Source organism: Otolemur garnettii, unplaced genomic scaffold (genome assembly GCF_000181295.1).
Source record: "Otolemur garnettii isolate 467f Iridium unplaced genomic scaffold, OtoGar3 scaffold00002, whole genome shotgun sequence".
NCBI classification, from domain to species: domain Eukaryota; kingdom Metazoa; phylum Chordata; class Mammalia; order Primates; family Galagidae; genus Otolemur; species Otolemur garnettii.
In genome coordinates, this window is record NW_003852397.1 from 23,832,763 (window position 1) to 23,850,187 (window position 17,425).

The 17,425-nt window shown below is 39.0% G+C and overlaps 1 protein-coding gene across 2 annotated transcripts in view; it reads left to right on the plus strand.

The window, feature by feature from the left end:
* LAMA2 (laminin subunit alpha 2) overlaps positions 1-17,425 on the plus strand; it is a 614,120-nt gene that overhangs the window by 403,733 nt on the left and 192,962 nt on the right. For both annotated transcript variants that reach the window (XM_003781659.1, XM_003781660.1), the window contains exons 23-28: positions 4,696-4,932; positions 6,322-6,465; positions 7,436-7,615; positions 7,727-7,915; positions 7,995-8,128; positions 12,307-12,424. In XM_003781659.1, the coding sequence (XP_003781707.1) occupies positions 4,696-4,932; positions 6,322-6,465; positions 7,436-7,615; positions 7,727-7,915; positions 7,995-8,128; positions 12,307-12,424 (1,002 nt within the window). The remainder of the gene's footprint in view (positions 1-4,695; positions 4,933-6,321; positions 6,466-7,435; positions 7,616-7,726; positions 7,916-7,994; positions 8,129-12,306; positions 12,425-17,425) is intronic.

Below are 17,425 nucleotides of genomic sequence, written 5' to 3' on the forward strand. Positions count from 1 at the left end.
GCAAAACATGTAAAAACCATGTTAACTGCTATAAAAACTAAAAAGAGACAGTTCGTAAAGAAGAATAGGCTGAGTGGGGTGGGAGGATTGCTTGAGGTCACAAGTTCAAGACCATCCTAAGCAGTATAATGAGACCTGGTCTCTACAAAAATATGAATAACTAGTTGGGTATGGTGGTGTGTGCCTGTAGTCCCGTTTCTCAGAAGCTGAGGCAGGAGGATTACTTGAGCCTGTGAATTTGAGGTTGAAGTGAGCTATGGTGATTCCACTGCACTCCAGACCAGGCAACAGAGGAAGACCTTGTCCTCTTCTGTCCCCTAAAAGAAGAATATCTTCAGGAATAATTGCAGCACAAAGTCTAAGTAAGGTTGGGGCTGAGCTATGTTCATTAAATTTAAGAGCCATAAATAGGGAAAATGTTTATGTTAGTGGGAGCCATTTTAATTGGTCGTATTGGAATATTGGAACATGATGCTCAAGTGTGGTCCTATTTGACCTATGGTAGTAACCCATAGAGATGTAAGTTATTTTTTCCACAGAATTAGCACGCATGAAATAATAGACTCTAACCATCTTTACATGTATGATAAAACATCTGAACACTGGTCTAGAATGTACTAACTTGGAGGAGAACTAGAGTATTAGCGATTGTATAAGAAAGTTTAGATATCTGACTTCAAGTACACATGTGATTAGAGAAACAAAAACCAGACAGAATATTTAATTTTCTATTGCCAATGACGTTATTAAGTTGGAAGTTCCATTGAACCACATTTTTTTGAAAAAAAAAATTTTCTCAAGAGCTTCAAGTTTTTTGAAGCATATAAACAATGCTATCAGTTGGTGTGACCAACTTCTGTGTCTTCAACTTTGAGTGCACACGACCACTTTGTCTTTAGACTCATAAATAAGGACTGAGGAAATCTCTGAGAGTTCCATTCTTCCCACAAATTACTTTGAGTTGGTCAAACTCTAATAAGTCCTGAAATTGAAGTTGATACCAAACTGTAAGGATTCAAGTCAGGATAAAATGCAGTTGAAGTGTCTACAAGAATGTAGTTATGTGTTTGGTACTATCATTTTTGCAGGTTGTTGGGTAAACATTATGTCAATAAAACTTGATTGAAATTTTTTTACTACTATAGAATCATGGCTAAAGATCTAAATTTCTGAATAGCTAGATACTTCATCATAATGAAGTAATGTTAATTACAAAAGTTAGAGCTTTCTCCAATAATTTATTTGTGAACATGTATTCTACCATTTTAGAGACTTAGATGACTGTAATTTAAATGAGCAGTGATTTGAAATTTATAGCTTCCTTTTCTTTATGTCATGAGTAATTTCTCTGTGCTGAGGTATGAACACACACATCATTTGAGCTGTTATTGAAGTAGAGTACAAAGCCTGCCATCTTTCACTAGCAGGGGAATAGTGAGTAAATCCTTTAATGCTAAACAAACATTACATCTAATTATGATTTAAGTTTGATGTTGGCTATAGTGCTATGTAAACATATGGGTAATGGTCTCATTTATCCTCTGCTATAACTTCCTGAATACACTTCCTGATTTGGAAAGGTCCCAATGTCTATTTGTACTGTCAACTATTTCTTAAGAATTAGTGCTCTGGTTTTATACCATTATTTGTGTAGCAGAAATTTTATACTTTAGTTATTTAAAAACCAGGATGTCTTACAGATCTTCTTAAGTTTATTTGATTATAATTTCTATAACTTATATTGATAACTTCCTATTTCTGATTATAGCCCATTTTGGTCAAGTGGGCTACTTTACTTTACATACTCAAAGTAATGACAAAGAAAAAATGTTTAAGGGAATAAATATATCATCCTGATTTTTTAGTTGTATTCCATATCTGATGTCCTATTAGTTGGTGCTATTCCCCGCCTTGGAAGCTATGTCGATGTTTGTAAATATAACAGATAATCACATTGACGTCAGTGGGTTTAAAATAACTTTTAGTAGCAGTCCCTGCTGCACCTTTTACTGGACATAAATGAAGAAATAGAAAAATACTTAACTATATAGACACCAAAAGTAAGGCCTGATGATTATTTTAATGTTAGAATCTGGGAAGATTTTTCACCGAACATTTGGGCAGGAGAGAGATAGTCAGAGAAGAAAGTGTTGATTGTACATCATGTTCTAACAACACTAATTACTTTTGAGAAAAATAGAAGCGAGACTGGCCCTGACAGTGGTGAGTATAAGAATTAAGCTGAACAAAGAAGTGTGTGAGATGCATAAAGTAGGCTCTAACTAGAACTGCGGCTGGGACGTTGGTGCTGTGCTTGTGAATCTGCCATGGAGCTGTAGATCCGAGGAGGGTAACAGAACAGCACTAAAAAGAGTTAAGTCACAGAAAAAGTGCAGACACTATGTGGTGGCAAACTCAGACACAGAAAGGGGTGGCACCCACTTGGGCACCAGGTCAAGCCCTACTTGGGAAATAGAAACCATACAGGCTAGTTAACTAGAGAAAGTGGAATATAAGGAATTCTTCATTGGCAGAAGATGGGTAGTTTCTTTAAAATGATAAAAGAGAGCTGTCAGTAGCCTGACATGGCAGGTACATATAGCAGCTCCTCCATCTAGGTGGTGGGAAGGGACTCAGGGGAGCCACCATGGGATTGCTGGGGACACACTCCCTCTGCCACCTGCAGCAAGGCTGATTTCAGATGATGGGTGTGGCCATCACAGGAACACACAGCCTGCTGGTGGTCAAACAAACCAAAAAGAAATGTGCCAGAGCTTGTGGGCAAGTGCTGGTCTGTGGAAGCTGCCCAGTGTTACTGGAGGGCGTGAGCGTGCTGGGGCTACTTAGAAGCAGCCTCTAAGGTCAGAGTGTGTGTGCAGGCCACAGCAAGTCAGAAGGTTGTCTGTGGGGACAGAGTATGCCCTCTCATCTGAGCGTTTGATTCCTGGGCTGCTGGGCTTCTGTGTTAAATAATAATAATAAAAAGATCATGATTAGTTTTTATTTATTTATTTAAGACAGTCTCACTCTATAGTCCTTGGTAGAGTGCCATGGCATCATCATACTCACAGAAACCTCAAACTCTTGGGCATTAGCTATCCTCTTGCCTCACACTACCCAATAGCTGAGACTATAGGCCTTTGCCACTATGCCTGGCTAGGTTTTCTATTTTTAGAGATAAGGTCTTGCTCTTATTCAGGCTGTTCTCGAACTTCTGACCTCAAGCCATCCACCCGCCTTAGCCTCCCAGAACACTAGGATTACATGCATGAGCCACCGTGCCCGGCCTTGATGATGATATTAATGAAGATCCAGAACTCAGCATTGAAGTGTCGTGAGCCCACCAAAATGGCCCTGCTGGGTCCTTCCAGGACTCTCTATTAACTCTGTTCTGCTACCTGGCCATGGAAAATGTCTAGGTGCCTAACCAACCACAGCATCACCAAGCAGGCTAAATTGGGAGTGCAGAGAACCAATTGGTGATTGGCACATCTAGGCCCTGAAAATGATTTATTCCAAAACCCTAAATGATATTTTATAAGCCTATTTGGTATTTTTACTAATTGCAAGCAGTGATGAGCACTGCACATTAAAAGCAGAAACTTTTAAAAGGAGAATGTAAGACAAAAGGACAAGTGAATAAGCAGAAATCGAAAATGAGACGAGATAAGAAAATTAGTCAAAAAAAGCAAAATAAGCCCTGGTGACATATACATACCACAAAACTTTCACTATAAAACAGGAGGTGGAAAATAGAGAACAAAGGTGAAAGGTAAACACAGCAATAAAGACAAAGCAGAGGAGAATGATCGCAGAAGACTTCACAAGCATGATGTACATAAGAATTACAGAGGGAATCCTAACAAAGATGATCGATAAATTAGACCAGATGTCAAAATCCAAGACCAATCTGAAGAAGAAACAGCATCAAATCAAAATACGATTATGTTACAAACTGAAAGAACTCACCCTATTCCAGTAAATTAATGAAAAAGGCTCAAGGTTTTTTAAAAGTTCTAGCAAAAATTTGCATCACATAAATAGAAAAACATTGTGTATACACCAAGGGTGAAGAAAAAAGGTTGCCAGCAAAGCATTCTGCCTTAGACTTGTCTGCAATCCTAAAGGCCAGAAAATGATATACTAGAATCTATTCTCCTTTAAGTCCCCTCTGACTCCCCCAAGGCTGGTTCGAAGCTCCTTAGATGTTCTCCTAGCACTCTGTCCTCCTCCTATTACGTAACACGTGTTCTATCATGTTATATTTAAGTATTTACTGTTCCTCCTCTGCTATGCTATGAGGTATTTCTCCATAAGATTCTTTAAATGCTACAATTACCAGGTGGGAAAAGGTAAATTGACTTTGTCTAAAGTTTAATCTTTGACACAAAAAGCACTTAAAAAAAAAAAAAACCTAATCCCTCTCTGCCACAAAAGCCAGAGAAAACCCATTTTCTTTCTCATTTGAATAGTGTTATGATTTCGGGACAATCTTAGATTTTTACAAATAGAAGAAGCAATTTTAATGTTTACGTTCACTGATGTTTCCCAAGTGACTAAACCAGAATAGTACAAAGCATGTAATAGTTACATGATTAATAAATGTTTAGTGGAAGCAGAGAAACATTAGAATGAAAACTTTAAGACGTCTCCCATAAAGTGGTCCTGAGAGTTGCTGTTTTTTCTCCTCTGTAGGCTTGTAACTGCAGCACCGTGGGATCCCTGGATTTCCAATGCAATGTACATACAGGCCAATGTAACTGTCATCCAAAATTCTCCGGTACAAAATGTGCGGAGTGCAATCGAGGTCACTGGAACTTCCCCCACTGCAATCTCTGTGACTGCTTCCTGCCGGGGACAGATGCTGCCACCTGTGATTCGGAGACTAAGCAGTGCTCCTGTCGCGATCAAACTGGGCAATGTACTTGCAAGGTGTGTGCTGCTGAAGTGCGGCAGGGGAAACCTCGCCCAATTCGGTTTCCGTCGCTCAGATTTAAGTGCATTCAGTGTTCATTACTCCTGCTTCATTAAGCTACACAAACAGATGGACAAAATCCCATTGCTAGACCCAGAGCTGTCCTTGCTATATGTTCCTTGGCTTACAGATACGTGCTGCTTTTCAACCCAGACCCAACTTTTTTCCTAGTCAGTAGAGAAGATGCATTTTCAATGGTGAATGCAAATTATTATTTTTTAATATATTAGCTTTGCTTTCAACAAGAGTAATCTGGGAGGGAGGGCTGGGAAGACAGTTTTTTTTTTTTTTTTTTTTTTTCAGCATCATCAGAGAAAATCACAGCTGAATAATCAGGCTTATAAAAAACCATTTCTCCTAAAGTTATCTGCGATCACTGTACACTGGAAAATATATTTACTGCTGTGGAAGTTCAGTAAAATTTCATCACATAGAAACACTGTCATTACAAGCAGCGACTGTGTGCAAATGTTAGCCCTCATTAATATTGTTAAATGGTGTAGAAAAAGAGCCAATTAAACAGGATAAAAGGGATTTTTTTCCTCCTTAGACATTTCTTTAAAAAATCAATCCCAGGGTAAATGCAGTTAAAACTGTGTCAGAGGTATCGTTTCAAGATAAACTCTATGCAAAGACGGACAGAAGAAACAGTGGATGGAGTCTGAGAAGTGGTTGTTAAAATAAATAGTATTAAGAATTTAGGGCAATGGCAGCTTCTGTTATGGAGGGTCCCAGCGAACACGGAGCAGTACTGCATTGTTGCTGCTGCTTTTTTCTTTTTTCTTTCTTTCTTTCTTTTTTTTGCATGTTTTGTCCGGGAAGAGTTTGAACCTGCCACCTCCAGTTTAGGGGGCTGGCGCCCCACTCCTTGAGCCACAGGCGTCACCCTGCACTGTTGCTTCTTGCAATGACCGTCACCTATGATATTTAATTATTACATCTATGTGTATACATTATGTTATAATGATTAGATAACTACATATTTCAACCTCCTGCCTGTTCTTGACAACTTTGAATAATACCACAGTTTAGGAATCCATGTTTTTACTTTGCTTTTGAAATTTTCATAAGTCTTTCACATTGCTCACCTCAGAACTGTAGGAAATGTGCCACTTAGGTTTAAAAAACCACCTGCGATACCTTTAGGGATGTCCTCATTTATAAAGAAAGCACTTTTGAAAGACCCGTGAACCAGGAGCTTCAACTCCATGTGCCATTAGAGAGGAGAGTGCGATACTCATGGTTCTTTTGTTGTATTTTAAGTGTATCTCCTGTTTTTGTTCTCAAGCCGATTTCCCCCATCTCTTTGCCTTTCTGGACTCTAAGGGACTCTCATCTCTCTCCAGGTGAACGTGGAAGGCGTCCACTGCGACAGATGCCGGCCTGGCAAATTTGGACTTGATGCCAGGAATCCGCTCGGCTGCAGCAGCTGCTATTGCTTTGGCGCCACTACTCAGTGCTCTGAAGCAGAAGGCCTGATCCAGGCGCGGGTGAGTAAGGAGGCGCCGAGCCGTGTAATGGTGGGATGCCAGGCCCTGCTGGTGCCTTTTAGTCAGGCACTCCGGGGTGGTAGGAAATGGCAAAACATTTAAGTAACCTTTTCCCCTGCGCACATTTAGAAATGGTAAGGGGGCCACATGCCATTAGACAGCTGCGGCAAATGCCTCTCTTATTCTTTCTTAAAAATAGTTCACTTATCATTGATGAGGAAATAGATGCCTAGTGGAAAAGAGAAACATGATCAGAGGAGCATTAGACCTTGGGATGGGAAGCGCCAGGGCAGCAGAGCGTGAATGCTGCTGTGTGCAACACAGCCATGAAAACCAAACTGGTTGCACGTTTATTCCAACCAGCAGTAGGAAATCATTACATTTTAGGGTGGGAGCACATTCATTTTTACTTTAATTTTCCCTTAGCTTCTTCTACTGCTAAATTCTACTTTTTGAGGCCAGGTGCAGTGTCTCATGCCTGTAATCCCACCACCCTGGGAGGCCCAGGCAGTGGATAGCCTGAGACCAGCCTGCGCAAGAGGGAGACCCCATCTCTAAAAATAGCCTGGTGTTGTGGCCGGCACCTGTAGTCCCGGCTACGTGGGGGGCTGAGGCAAGATTCTCACTTGAGCCCAAGAGTTTGAGGTTGCTATGTGCTACAACTCTGCAGGACTCTATGAAGGGTGACAAAGTGAAACTCTGTCTCCAAATAAATAAATAAATTCTACTTTTTGTCAGTGTAAAAGACCCTAATTTTCAGAGATACGTGTGGTTTTCACTAAGTAAACTAGTAAAAAATCTTTACCTCTTGCCTTGCCTGCCTGCTATGTATGAGTTTTCTTTTCTGGAGAAAACCCTTCATCCAAATGAGCCAAGGGCCTGAAGATGGACGGGCAGTCCTTAACTTAGTTTGAAAAGAATGTTAAGAAAATTTACGCGCAGCCTCCTGCTGTCTTTTGACCCCACGAAGGTGACTCTGAAGGCTGATCAGACCATTCTACCCCTGGTGGATGAGGCCCTGCAGCACACAACTACCAAAGGCATTGCTTTCCAACACCCGGAAATCGTGGCCAACATGACTCTGGTGAGACGAGATCTCCATTTGGAACCTTTTTATTGGAAACTTCCAGAACAATTTGAGGGAAAGAAGGTAAGAGCAAGAGCTTTGAAGTCATGTGCGAACAAGATAAAGTATGTTTTTGGAACCGTGCCGTTTGGAGATTCATCTAACTCCTCATCACTCTTCGTTTTATTTCATCAGTTGATGGCCTACGGGGGCAAACTCAGGTACGCAATCTATTTTGAAGCTCGGGAAGAGACTGGTTTCTCTACATACAATCCTCAAGTTATCATTCGAGGTGGGACGCCTTCTCATGCTAGAATCATCATCAGGCATATGGCTGCTCCTCTAATTGGCCAACTGACGAGGCACGAAATTGAAATGACAGAGGTAAAGTTACTAGTTGTTCAGTACAAGGATGCCGATGGTTTTGCGTTCAGTTTTGTCAGAATGGTTTCTTTTCTTACAGAGAGAGTGGAAATACTATGGTGATGATCCTCGACTCAGTAGAACTGTGACCCATGAAGACTTCATGGATATATTATATGATATTCATTATATTCTGATCAAGGCTACTTATGGAAATATCATGAGACAAAGCAGGTAAGAGCAAATCCCCAAGTTAAGGTCTTCTTGTACAGGGCAGTCTATAGGAAGGTCAGTGAAACCTGAGACAAGAAAGATTTAGAAATGGCTGGGTTTGGAGTGTGATGATAGAACACAAGCCAGGGGTGGCTTCCTCATGATCTGACAGAAGATACTCACCAAAAAAGGAAAATAGCATGAGAAACAAGTTTAAGGGGAAAAAATTGAATTTACCATAGATATGGTAAGTTTAAGATGCAAGTCAGAAATCTATATATTATTAGGTCTGATGTAGTAAATAACTCACTGTTGTCCTATCGTTGGGTTATAAGAGTGCTGAGAAAATGACTTTCTCCATCCATCAAGGGAATCACACAGGGCCAAGTTGGTCTGGTCTTCTCTGACATTCTGAAGATATTCTCATGTCTTCACCCCTGTATCACATTCAATATCGTCATTTTCCCATGTGTCACAATTTTCCTATGCATGATGGTTTTTCCATCTGTCATTGGGAATCATATTAGAAAATAAGAACATAGAAGATCAACAGGAATGAATGTGGTATCATGGAACCTAGATGGTGGGAATATTTCAAGGGAGTATCCATCGTTTTTATATGACCTGAAGAGTCCAGTTAAAATGAACCTTATTGGGGCTGACAGTTAAAACTGTACTGGAGAGGCTCATGGTACGATGCCTTGGAAGCCTCGTTTTCCAAAGGAAATGTGGTTTCCTTACAATATGGTTTCTTCAAAAGGATCCATACCCCATCTGGCAGCTTTGGTAAGATCGCAGAGTCCTGAATACCCCTGTGGTCCCCTCCCCAGTCAGGGACTCTGGGCCATAATCACAAACTTTTGGAGAATGAATGAGACACCGGAACCTAATAATACTGTGAGCATAGACTATGGTTTTCCATGAATATAATTATGAAAGAGGACAAGGACACAGTGTCAAATGACTAGGAGAAAAGTAAGCATGTTTCTAGAGCATGGGGAAGGGATTAACACCAAGGAGATTACTAACAATATAAAATGAGGGGAGCCAACTCAGGGGTAACGCAGTAAACTACAACAGCATGAGTGCACCTGGCTTGTCAGAGATGAAGTGAGAAGTCACATACATGCAGATAAAGTCCATACCATGGTTGCAGAGAGCTGAGTTGAGTTCATACACATAATCTCAATTTCTCTTTCATGTCACTTTCTGTTATGTTCTTTAAGAATATGGAATCAATGTGTGTTCATAAATAATCTCATTTTATAAATTATTAGACCAGCCGAGGAACACAACACAGAAACGTAATGAAGCCTCTCATTGGCAAACTAATGAATATAAAAATACCCTACCCCAAGCAGAAAGTCCTTTTATTTCATGCAGAAGATCTATATGGCTTTTCTCATTCATGTTGAGACTTTTAGTAAAAGAGTAAATCAAGGTCCAACATTCACTTTCAAATCTGGATCCCTTTGGTTTCCTTTTGATATTTCTCGCTGGAATAGGAGATTGTTTTTCTATGAAATACTAAAAAGGCAAGTACTTTAAAAATGCTGTCAGCTATATTGTGAATCATTTTAGAATATCCTATGTAAATCAGGTGGCAGGCAGAAGCCATAGCAGGTTGCATGTCCTTGAAGGTAGCAGGTAATTTTGTGAGGGTGCAAATAGATTATTTTGCAAACTGCTCCACACCCCGGCCAAAGACTTTGTGCTACCCAGAACATCCTGTTAGTGGAATGATGGAAACAATATTTTCATGCATCTTTCATTGTACCGTCTTTGCCCCCCTCACTCCGATTTTACCTGCCCATACTGTGATACTTGTCTCTGTATGTCTTTTTCTCTTATCCCACTATTTTAGATACTTCCCTAAATGAGATTTTTTGGTTTAAGTGACCATTTTTTGAATCTTTAGAATGAGTCAGTATTTCACTTTTTCTAAGCTAGAGTCATAGCCTAGCAATGATAAGAATGAATAGCTCAGTTTTGCAAGACAGTGGAAACAAAAGTTTTTAAAAGTTTAAATATTCCCCCCAAAATAATCGAGATATAATCCTGCCTCTATTTTATTCAGCTGCAAATTTTAGTCTTAGAAACAGTGAGAGGAAAGAGTTTGAAGAGTTAAGGGAGAGTTTGAGAGTTGAACTTTGCCCACGTTGCCAATGCTGGCATTTTCTTTTCTGTTTTTATTACTTTTGTCTCCTTTTACCTTTATCTGAAAGAATTATTAAGTTCAGCATTTCAGGACTCATTTTATAGAAGCCAGAAGTTGGCTAAATTTCTGATCCAATGAAACTTGTTGCTCTCTAATCCCCTGAGAAAAAGTGTGTATTGTAAAGATATCAGTTGTGGCTGTCCTCCAAGCTTCAGCTGACTTGTAAACATTGGCTGGTGTGCCCCCCGCCACGTGCACGAGAAGGGAAGATGGCACTGGTGGATCCTCAGGCTGTAAAATACCATGGCCGTGCCAGTGGCCAGGACTTAGCAACAAACAAGTTGCCTCCTTATCCCCACAAAGAGTTGCAGACAGTGCAAGGATTTCCTCCCACAAGAGGGAAGTGGTTCGGGTACAGCTCCCCACCACGGTGGGCTCTGTAAGGCCTTCAGACTGCAGATGGCCCTGTGAGGGAAGCCAGGGTGTGCACTCATAATTTAGTTTCAATAAAACCTACCTACACTTGTTACAAAGTTTATGATTCAAACTCCTTAAGCTGCTGAAGGTGCTTTTTATTGGAGCAAAACTATTCATGTCTCATTTTAAAGTTTATTTGCAGAACATCTTTGTGTGGCCAGTTGTCATAAAATAGTCTGAATTCATGGACCATCTATATTTTATAATGTATACTTTCCAATCAATGAAAAGGATATCAATATTTTTAACTGTGAATTTTTCATTTTAGTTATGAGGACTTTTCCAATAGGAAGCATAAATTAAGTTAATAATTAAGTTTATTTATTTAATAAAGGTAATGAAATATTAATTTGGAAGTTTTTTTACTCTTAGAAAACAATGATCAAGCATCATGTAATAATACTGATTTCTTTCTAAGTGATTTTCTAAAATTTTTGAAAGGACATATAGGCTTTAGGGAAAGAAGTCAGGAATGGTAGTAAATTAAAAGCAATTTCACTAGTGAGCACAGGAGATATTATATGGGAAATGACCTTGGGTTGTCTGTTTGCGAGAATATAAATGTCTGATTAATCACCAATGTCTACCTGAAGCAACTCATACTTAAAGAAATGGGAAAAACTCTTTGTGGTAACACCTCAATGGGATATCAGACATCTAATTTGCTCAATGCCTTGTGATTTATGTGAATATTTCACTAATGTGTAATCTCAACCTTTGAGGAAGCAAAAATGCAGTAATAAGTGACCTGTGGGTCCCTATAATGTAAGCAGCTTCAAAATAGTATGTTAATTAACTGGAACTTAATTTTTCCATAATGTCTCTACATATCAAAATAATACATCATTGGTTCAATAAATATATTTGACCATTGAACAATGCCAGGGTTAGGGACACCGCCTCCTTACACAGTCAAAAATTTATGTATAGCTTTTGACTCCTCAAAAAGTTGACTGCTAACAAAATAGCCTACTGTCCATTGGAAGCCATACTGTTAACAATAGCAGTTGACCATTGCATAGTTTATATGTTAGATGTGTTGTACAGTAGACCCTTACAATACAGAAGCTAGGGAAAAGAAAATGTTTTTAAGAAAATCTTAAGGGTAACGCCTGTGGCTCAGAGGAGTAGGGTGCTGGTCCCATATACCGGAGGTGGCGGGTTCAAACCCAGCCCCAGACAACAACTACAAAAAAAAAAAAAAATCTAAAGGAAGAAAAAACATGCTTATTGTTCACTAAGTGGAAGTGGACCATCAGGAAGCTGTCTGTGCTGGTGCCTTCATGGAGAGTAGGTCCAGGAGGAGGAAGAAGAGGGACAGATTTTGCTGACTCAGGAGTGGTGGAGGTAGAAGAAATTCCAACATGTAACAGTGGACCCAGGCAGCTCAAACCTGTCTTGTTCAAGGGCCAACTATGTATACAATTATTTGTCAAATAAACACAAAAGAAAGAGTAGAACATGTCTGAGGTTAACCATAGCCTGATAAGACCATTCCTGTAGGATTACTAGATGACAGTAAGTGGCGGGCGTGGTGATCTAAGTATACAATTGCTATCTTTAGGATTTCTGAAATCTCCATGGAGGTCGCTGAACCAGGTCGTGTAACTGCAGTAACTCCTCCAGCTCACTTGATTGAGAAATGTGATTGTCCTCCGGGCTATTCTGGCTTGTCCTGCGAGGTAAGCTAGCTCCTATTTATCTGCTTGACTTTCAGCTCACTTGAGGAGCCAAATGGAAATACTCTCAGAACTATCTTTGCTACACGTTTACTTTCTTACATACTCTTAACCTGTTTTATTTCATCTTGTATTCACAATGTGAGACATAGTAGCAAGAGGATCATGTCCTTGTTTCCTAGTGGTACAAATCACACCTGAAGGAAAATAGGTGATGAAAAATGTTAAGATTTAGGAAAATACCCAATAGCCAGAAGTAAGAATGTTTTTATGAGACCCACTGATTGATAATTGGTCTACTTTCTTGGACCACTTTAGAATAAGCAGAAACATTTAAACTACAGGGATTCGGAGAGAAGATTATATCTTGTTTTGAAAATATGTTTATATAGAACATGACAGAACTTACCCTGCTTAAACAGCAGTCGATTCTCTTCCACACGAGCTTCTCAGAGGGTCATATATTTATTCTAACAGTGCTACTATTGTTCAGTCATTGCATTTTTAAAGTTTTTTTTTTTTTTTTTTTGCTGTTTTTGGCTGGGGCTGGGTTTGAACCTGCCAGCTCCGGCATATGGGGCAGGCACCCTACTCCTTTGAGCCACAGGTGCCGCCCTAAAGCTATTTTGTTTTTGTTGTTGTTGTTTAAAAAAAAAAAGAAGAAAGAAGAAAAACTCTTTTTGGGCTATTTCTTTGACTGCCATGAGAACTGAAAACTTTGTTAGATCTTTGTCTTGTGGAGGTAGATTTAATTTCTACAAAGATTAGGAACGTACAGTACTATGTATACTGTACGGAAAATAGAATGGATGGAAAAGTCAACTTCAGCGTATACTAGGGCAGAGAGCCTGCTCTGGTCCCTAAACCTCTTTAACGTATAGCGGGTAAATACTCAAATCCCCGAGTGGCTGCCTCTGTACTTGCTCTTCTGCAGACGACACAGTCTGAAGGCTGGCACTGAGTTTGGGGATGAGGGGTGGGACTTCCTCTCGCTTTATAGCCTCCATCCTTTCTTGTTAGTCAGACTGATTGGTGCCCACAGCATACCAGTTAGATGTTATTAATATTAATATCTCCCCTAGCTACAGTCTAAGCGTTTTATAAACACCAAATGAGATGTGAATGTTAAGCATTTATCACAATGCCTAGCGTGTGGTCAATATTAGTAGCTGGGTTAATGTTGTGATTAATGTAACAACTAGTCGTATACCTGCGTATTGATTTATTATAAATATAATTTTATACATGTTATTTTTAAATAGGTTTTGGAAAGTTTTATTAAGGATGGCACAGGAAGCAGGTGATGACATCAGGTCAAACTTTAAGTACAACATAAAATTAATGAGGAGAAACGTCCTGCCGTGGTCACGTCATCCTGCCAAGAAAAAGGAATTTGGCTTCAGTGAATCTGCCCAGCTCTGCCACTCAGGGATTTACCTGAGTATTTACCTGCCACACCTTAAAGAGGTTTCGTAAGCAGAGCAGGGTCTCAGCCCTAGTATATGGTGAAGTTGACTTTGTCATCCATTCTATTTTCCTTACATTATAGGTAGCACTGTTCCTGATGTTTGTAGAAATTAAATCTACCTCCACAAGACAAAGATCTTACAAATTTTTCAGTTCTCATGGCAGTCAAAGAAATAGCCCAGAAAGAGTTTTTTCTTTAAGCAACTTGAAAAATGCAATGTCTGAACAAGTCATTGTTCAGTACCCAAGTACCCAGGGCAGGGTACTTGCTCCGGTGCTGAACCTCAGGGTTTTCACCTGTGGAATCAGCATAAAGATTAGTTCACATGGAAACGTATCTTTCAAAGCCTCTTTGTAAATTGACATCCCATCTAGCTTAGTTGCCATCATATGAATTCCGTCTTTTATCTTTTTCAGACAACTACTTTGTAAAATAACTGCAACGGTCTTGTGACTCCTCTGAAGGTCAATATTGATTTGAATGTGTCCATTTGATCTAACACATAATTAAATAACCTGCATTATTATTAAACCATTACGATTTCATACATTACTTATACATTTTTATGGGCAACACACCCCAACATCTGTACACATTCAAAGTGTATGGGTGGAAAATGAAGGAGTTTGGTGCATAGAAAGTATGTTACCTTTCTGACAAGTGTAAAATATACACAAAATAGAAGACAGAAAGAATCGGAGATTTTCCTAGACAAGAGCTGAGATTTTCTTTATCCTAAGGACAGTTTGGTTGTACTTCTAGCTATGTGACCTTGGTCAATTCCCTTAATTGCTACAGGGCTTCTTATTACATAGTTATCCAATCTATCTGTAGAATAGCAGTTTGAGTTTTGAAGTTGTAAAATTCTCAAATTTTGCAATATTATTTTCCTGTAAAAAGTATTTAGTAAGCAGTGAAAGTTAGCTTTTCGGTATTTTAAAGAGAAAGTGATTACAACTATGTTTTCTAAATTTATTTAAAATAATTCACTGGCCAGAAGTGGTGGCTCATGCCTCGCATCCTAGCACTCTAGGAGGCCGAGGCAGGTGGATAGCTTAAGCTCGCAGGTTCAAGACCAGCCTGAGCAAAAAGCAAGACCCTGTCTCTACTGAAAATAGAAAAACTGAGGCAAGAGGATTGCTTAAGCCTCAGAGTTGAAGGTTGCTGTGAGCTATGACGCCATGGCACTCCACCCAGGATGGACAGCTTGAGATTCTGCCTAAAAATAAATAAACAGATAAATAAATAAAATAATTCATTTATGAATAAAAATATTAGTAGGGTAGCAAATTATTTTAATACAATCCACCTTCCATTCCAGATTTTAAATGTGAAAATAACCTTTTTATTACGATTGATAAGCTTTTCAAATAGTACATTCTAAAACATGCTTTCCCATTAGTTTTAGTCATTTTCCATCATTATATGAAAATATAAATTAACACACATAAATAAGATGATAAATGATCAAAATCAAGAAAACCTATGAATATGTACAAAGTACTATCTGCATTGGTGGCTTCACCTTTGTCCAGTGACTTTCACTTAAGCTTCTATTTACAGATAGTAATTACAGTAATATCTTAGTGGAGAGATCATGGAGATAAAGGCCTCTCTCTCATAATAAGGTACCTGAGGTGTTCTCCACACCCGTTGCCTCTAATCCATTATACATCTTATTTATAATTCATCTTGACTCTAAAGTATAATTACCCAGGCATAAAATCTAATCATCAAAGCAAGAGCGAAGGACAGTTTTGAAATAATACATCCCATTCCAGTAACATATGCTTTGGGTCCTGAATACACAAAGCAATTCCTTTACAATATTTTTACCAAATGTATGGTATTCTAGACACAGCTGCGTCTACAGGCTATTCATTTCAAGTTTTTATCCACCATGTGGTTGCAACTAAACAAAATTAAATATTAGTTACCACTAAAAACACAGCCAGTTGTAAAGACAGTTACCTCAGTGTATGACACTGTAGCGTTGTTCATGAAAAAAGTTCATTCTAGAAAGGCCTAATTATTTCAGTTTATGATTTGAAGTAGGGAACAGATCGCCTTTAGAAGTCCAATAAAGGACCTTATTTCCTCACCAGATTTGTTGATATTAGAGCCTTTGAGTTTCTTATACTTTACATAACTTGCTCTTAGGGTCGGGTTAGGTTGAGGTTTAGGCTACTGCCTACACTGACCAAAACTAATTTATTTACAGACACTGTTCTTCCTCATCACTTTCTTTCTTAAAGATGGAAAATACTCTGCCCTGAATATGTGGCTCTCTGCAATAATGTTAGGGAAATTAGACATTCATTGATGATCTTTGCATTACCCCCCCTTATTTTAGTAGGGCCCAGGCTCACAGTTGATTGGTTGATGTCTCTTAGGTCACCACTCAGAGGCTGTCTCTTAAAGTTATTAAAATTGATTTCTTAATATCTCCAAATAATGTATACCTATTATCAATCCATAAAACCCTAATGACAAAATATGGAAACACTATGCAGTCACGTACTTACACGTGTGTTGCTCTATCCTTTGTCACTTCTATTGCAGATGGGAGACCCAAAGACTCTGTCTTCATGTCCAAACAAATATTGAGGACCAGGTGTGGTTAACTGGCATACATTCTAATTTGGTTTCCCAATACAACTTAAAATAATCATGGTTTCCTTTATCCTGAGCAATTATCCTGAGCAATTTCCTTTATCCTGAGCAATTACATCTAAAAACTTATTTGGGATACAGACACCTATGTTGATATATGTCAAACATTAGACATGCAATATCCTATTTACTCCTCACAACAACCCTATAAAATATCAGCACTTACCACACACTGAGTGCTTACCAACTCCTGTGCAAATACAAAGTACATTTCCTAGTACACTTACGCCAACATTGTTGACTATTGTTTACGATCTCATTTTATAGGTGAGGAAATTGAGGCCCATCATCGCATAGCCAGGCATACATTTGAACCTCAATACATCTGTTTTTAAAACCCAGAAAAACTTATACTTAATTATTACATAATATAGTCACACAAGGATATATTCTAAGAAACAAATTGTTACATGACCATCATGGAGCCCGCAGACACAAACCTAGATGGTACAGCCTACTGCACACCTAACATTTATGGTACAGCCTACTTCATACCTGATATTTATGGTACAGCCTACTGCACATCTAGAATATATGGTACAGCCTACTGCACACCTAACATTTATGGTATAGCCTACTTCATACCTGATATTTATGGTACAGCCTACTGCACACCTAACATTTATGGTACAGCCTACTGCACACCTAACATTTATGGTACAGCCTACTGCACACCTAACATTTATGGTACAGCCTACTTCATACCTAACATTTATGGTACAGCCTACTTCATACCTAACATTTATGGTACAGCCTACTTCATACCTAACATTTATGGTACAGCCTACTTCATACCTGACATTTATGGTACAGCCTACTGCACACCTAGAATATGTGGTACAGCCTACTTCATACCTGACATT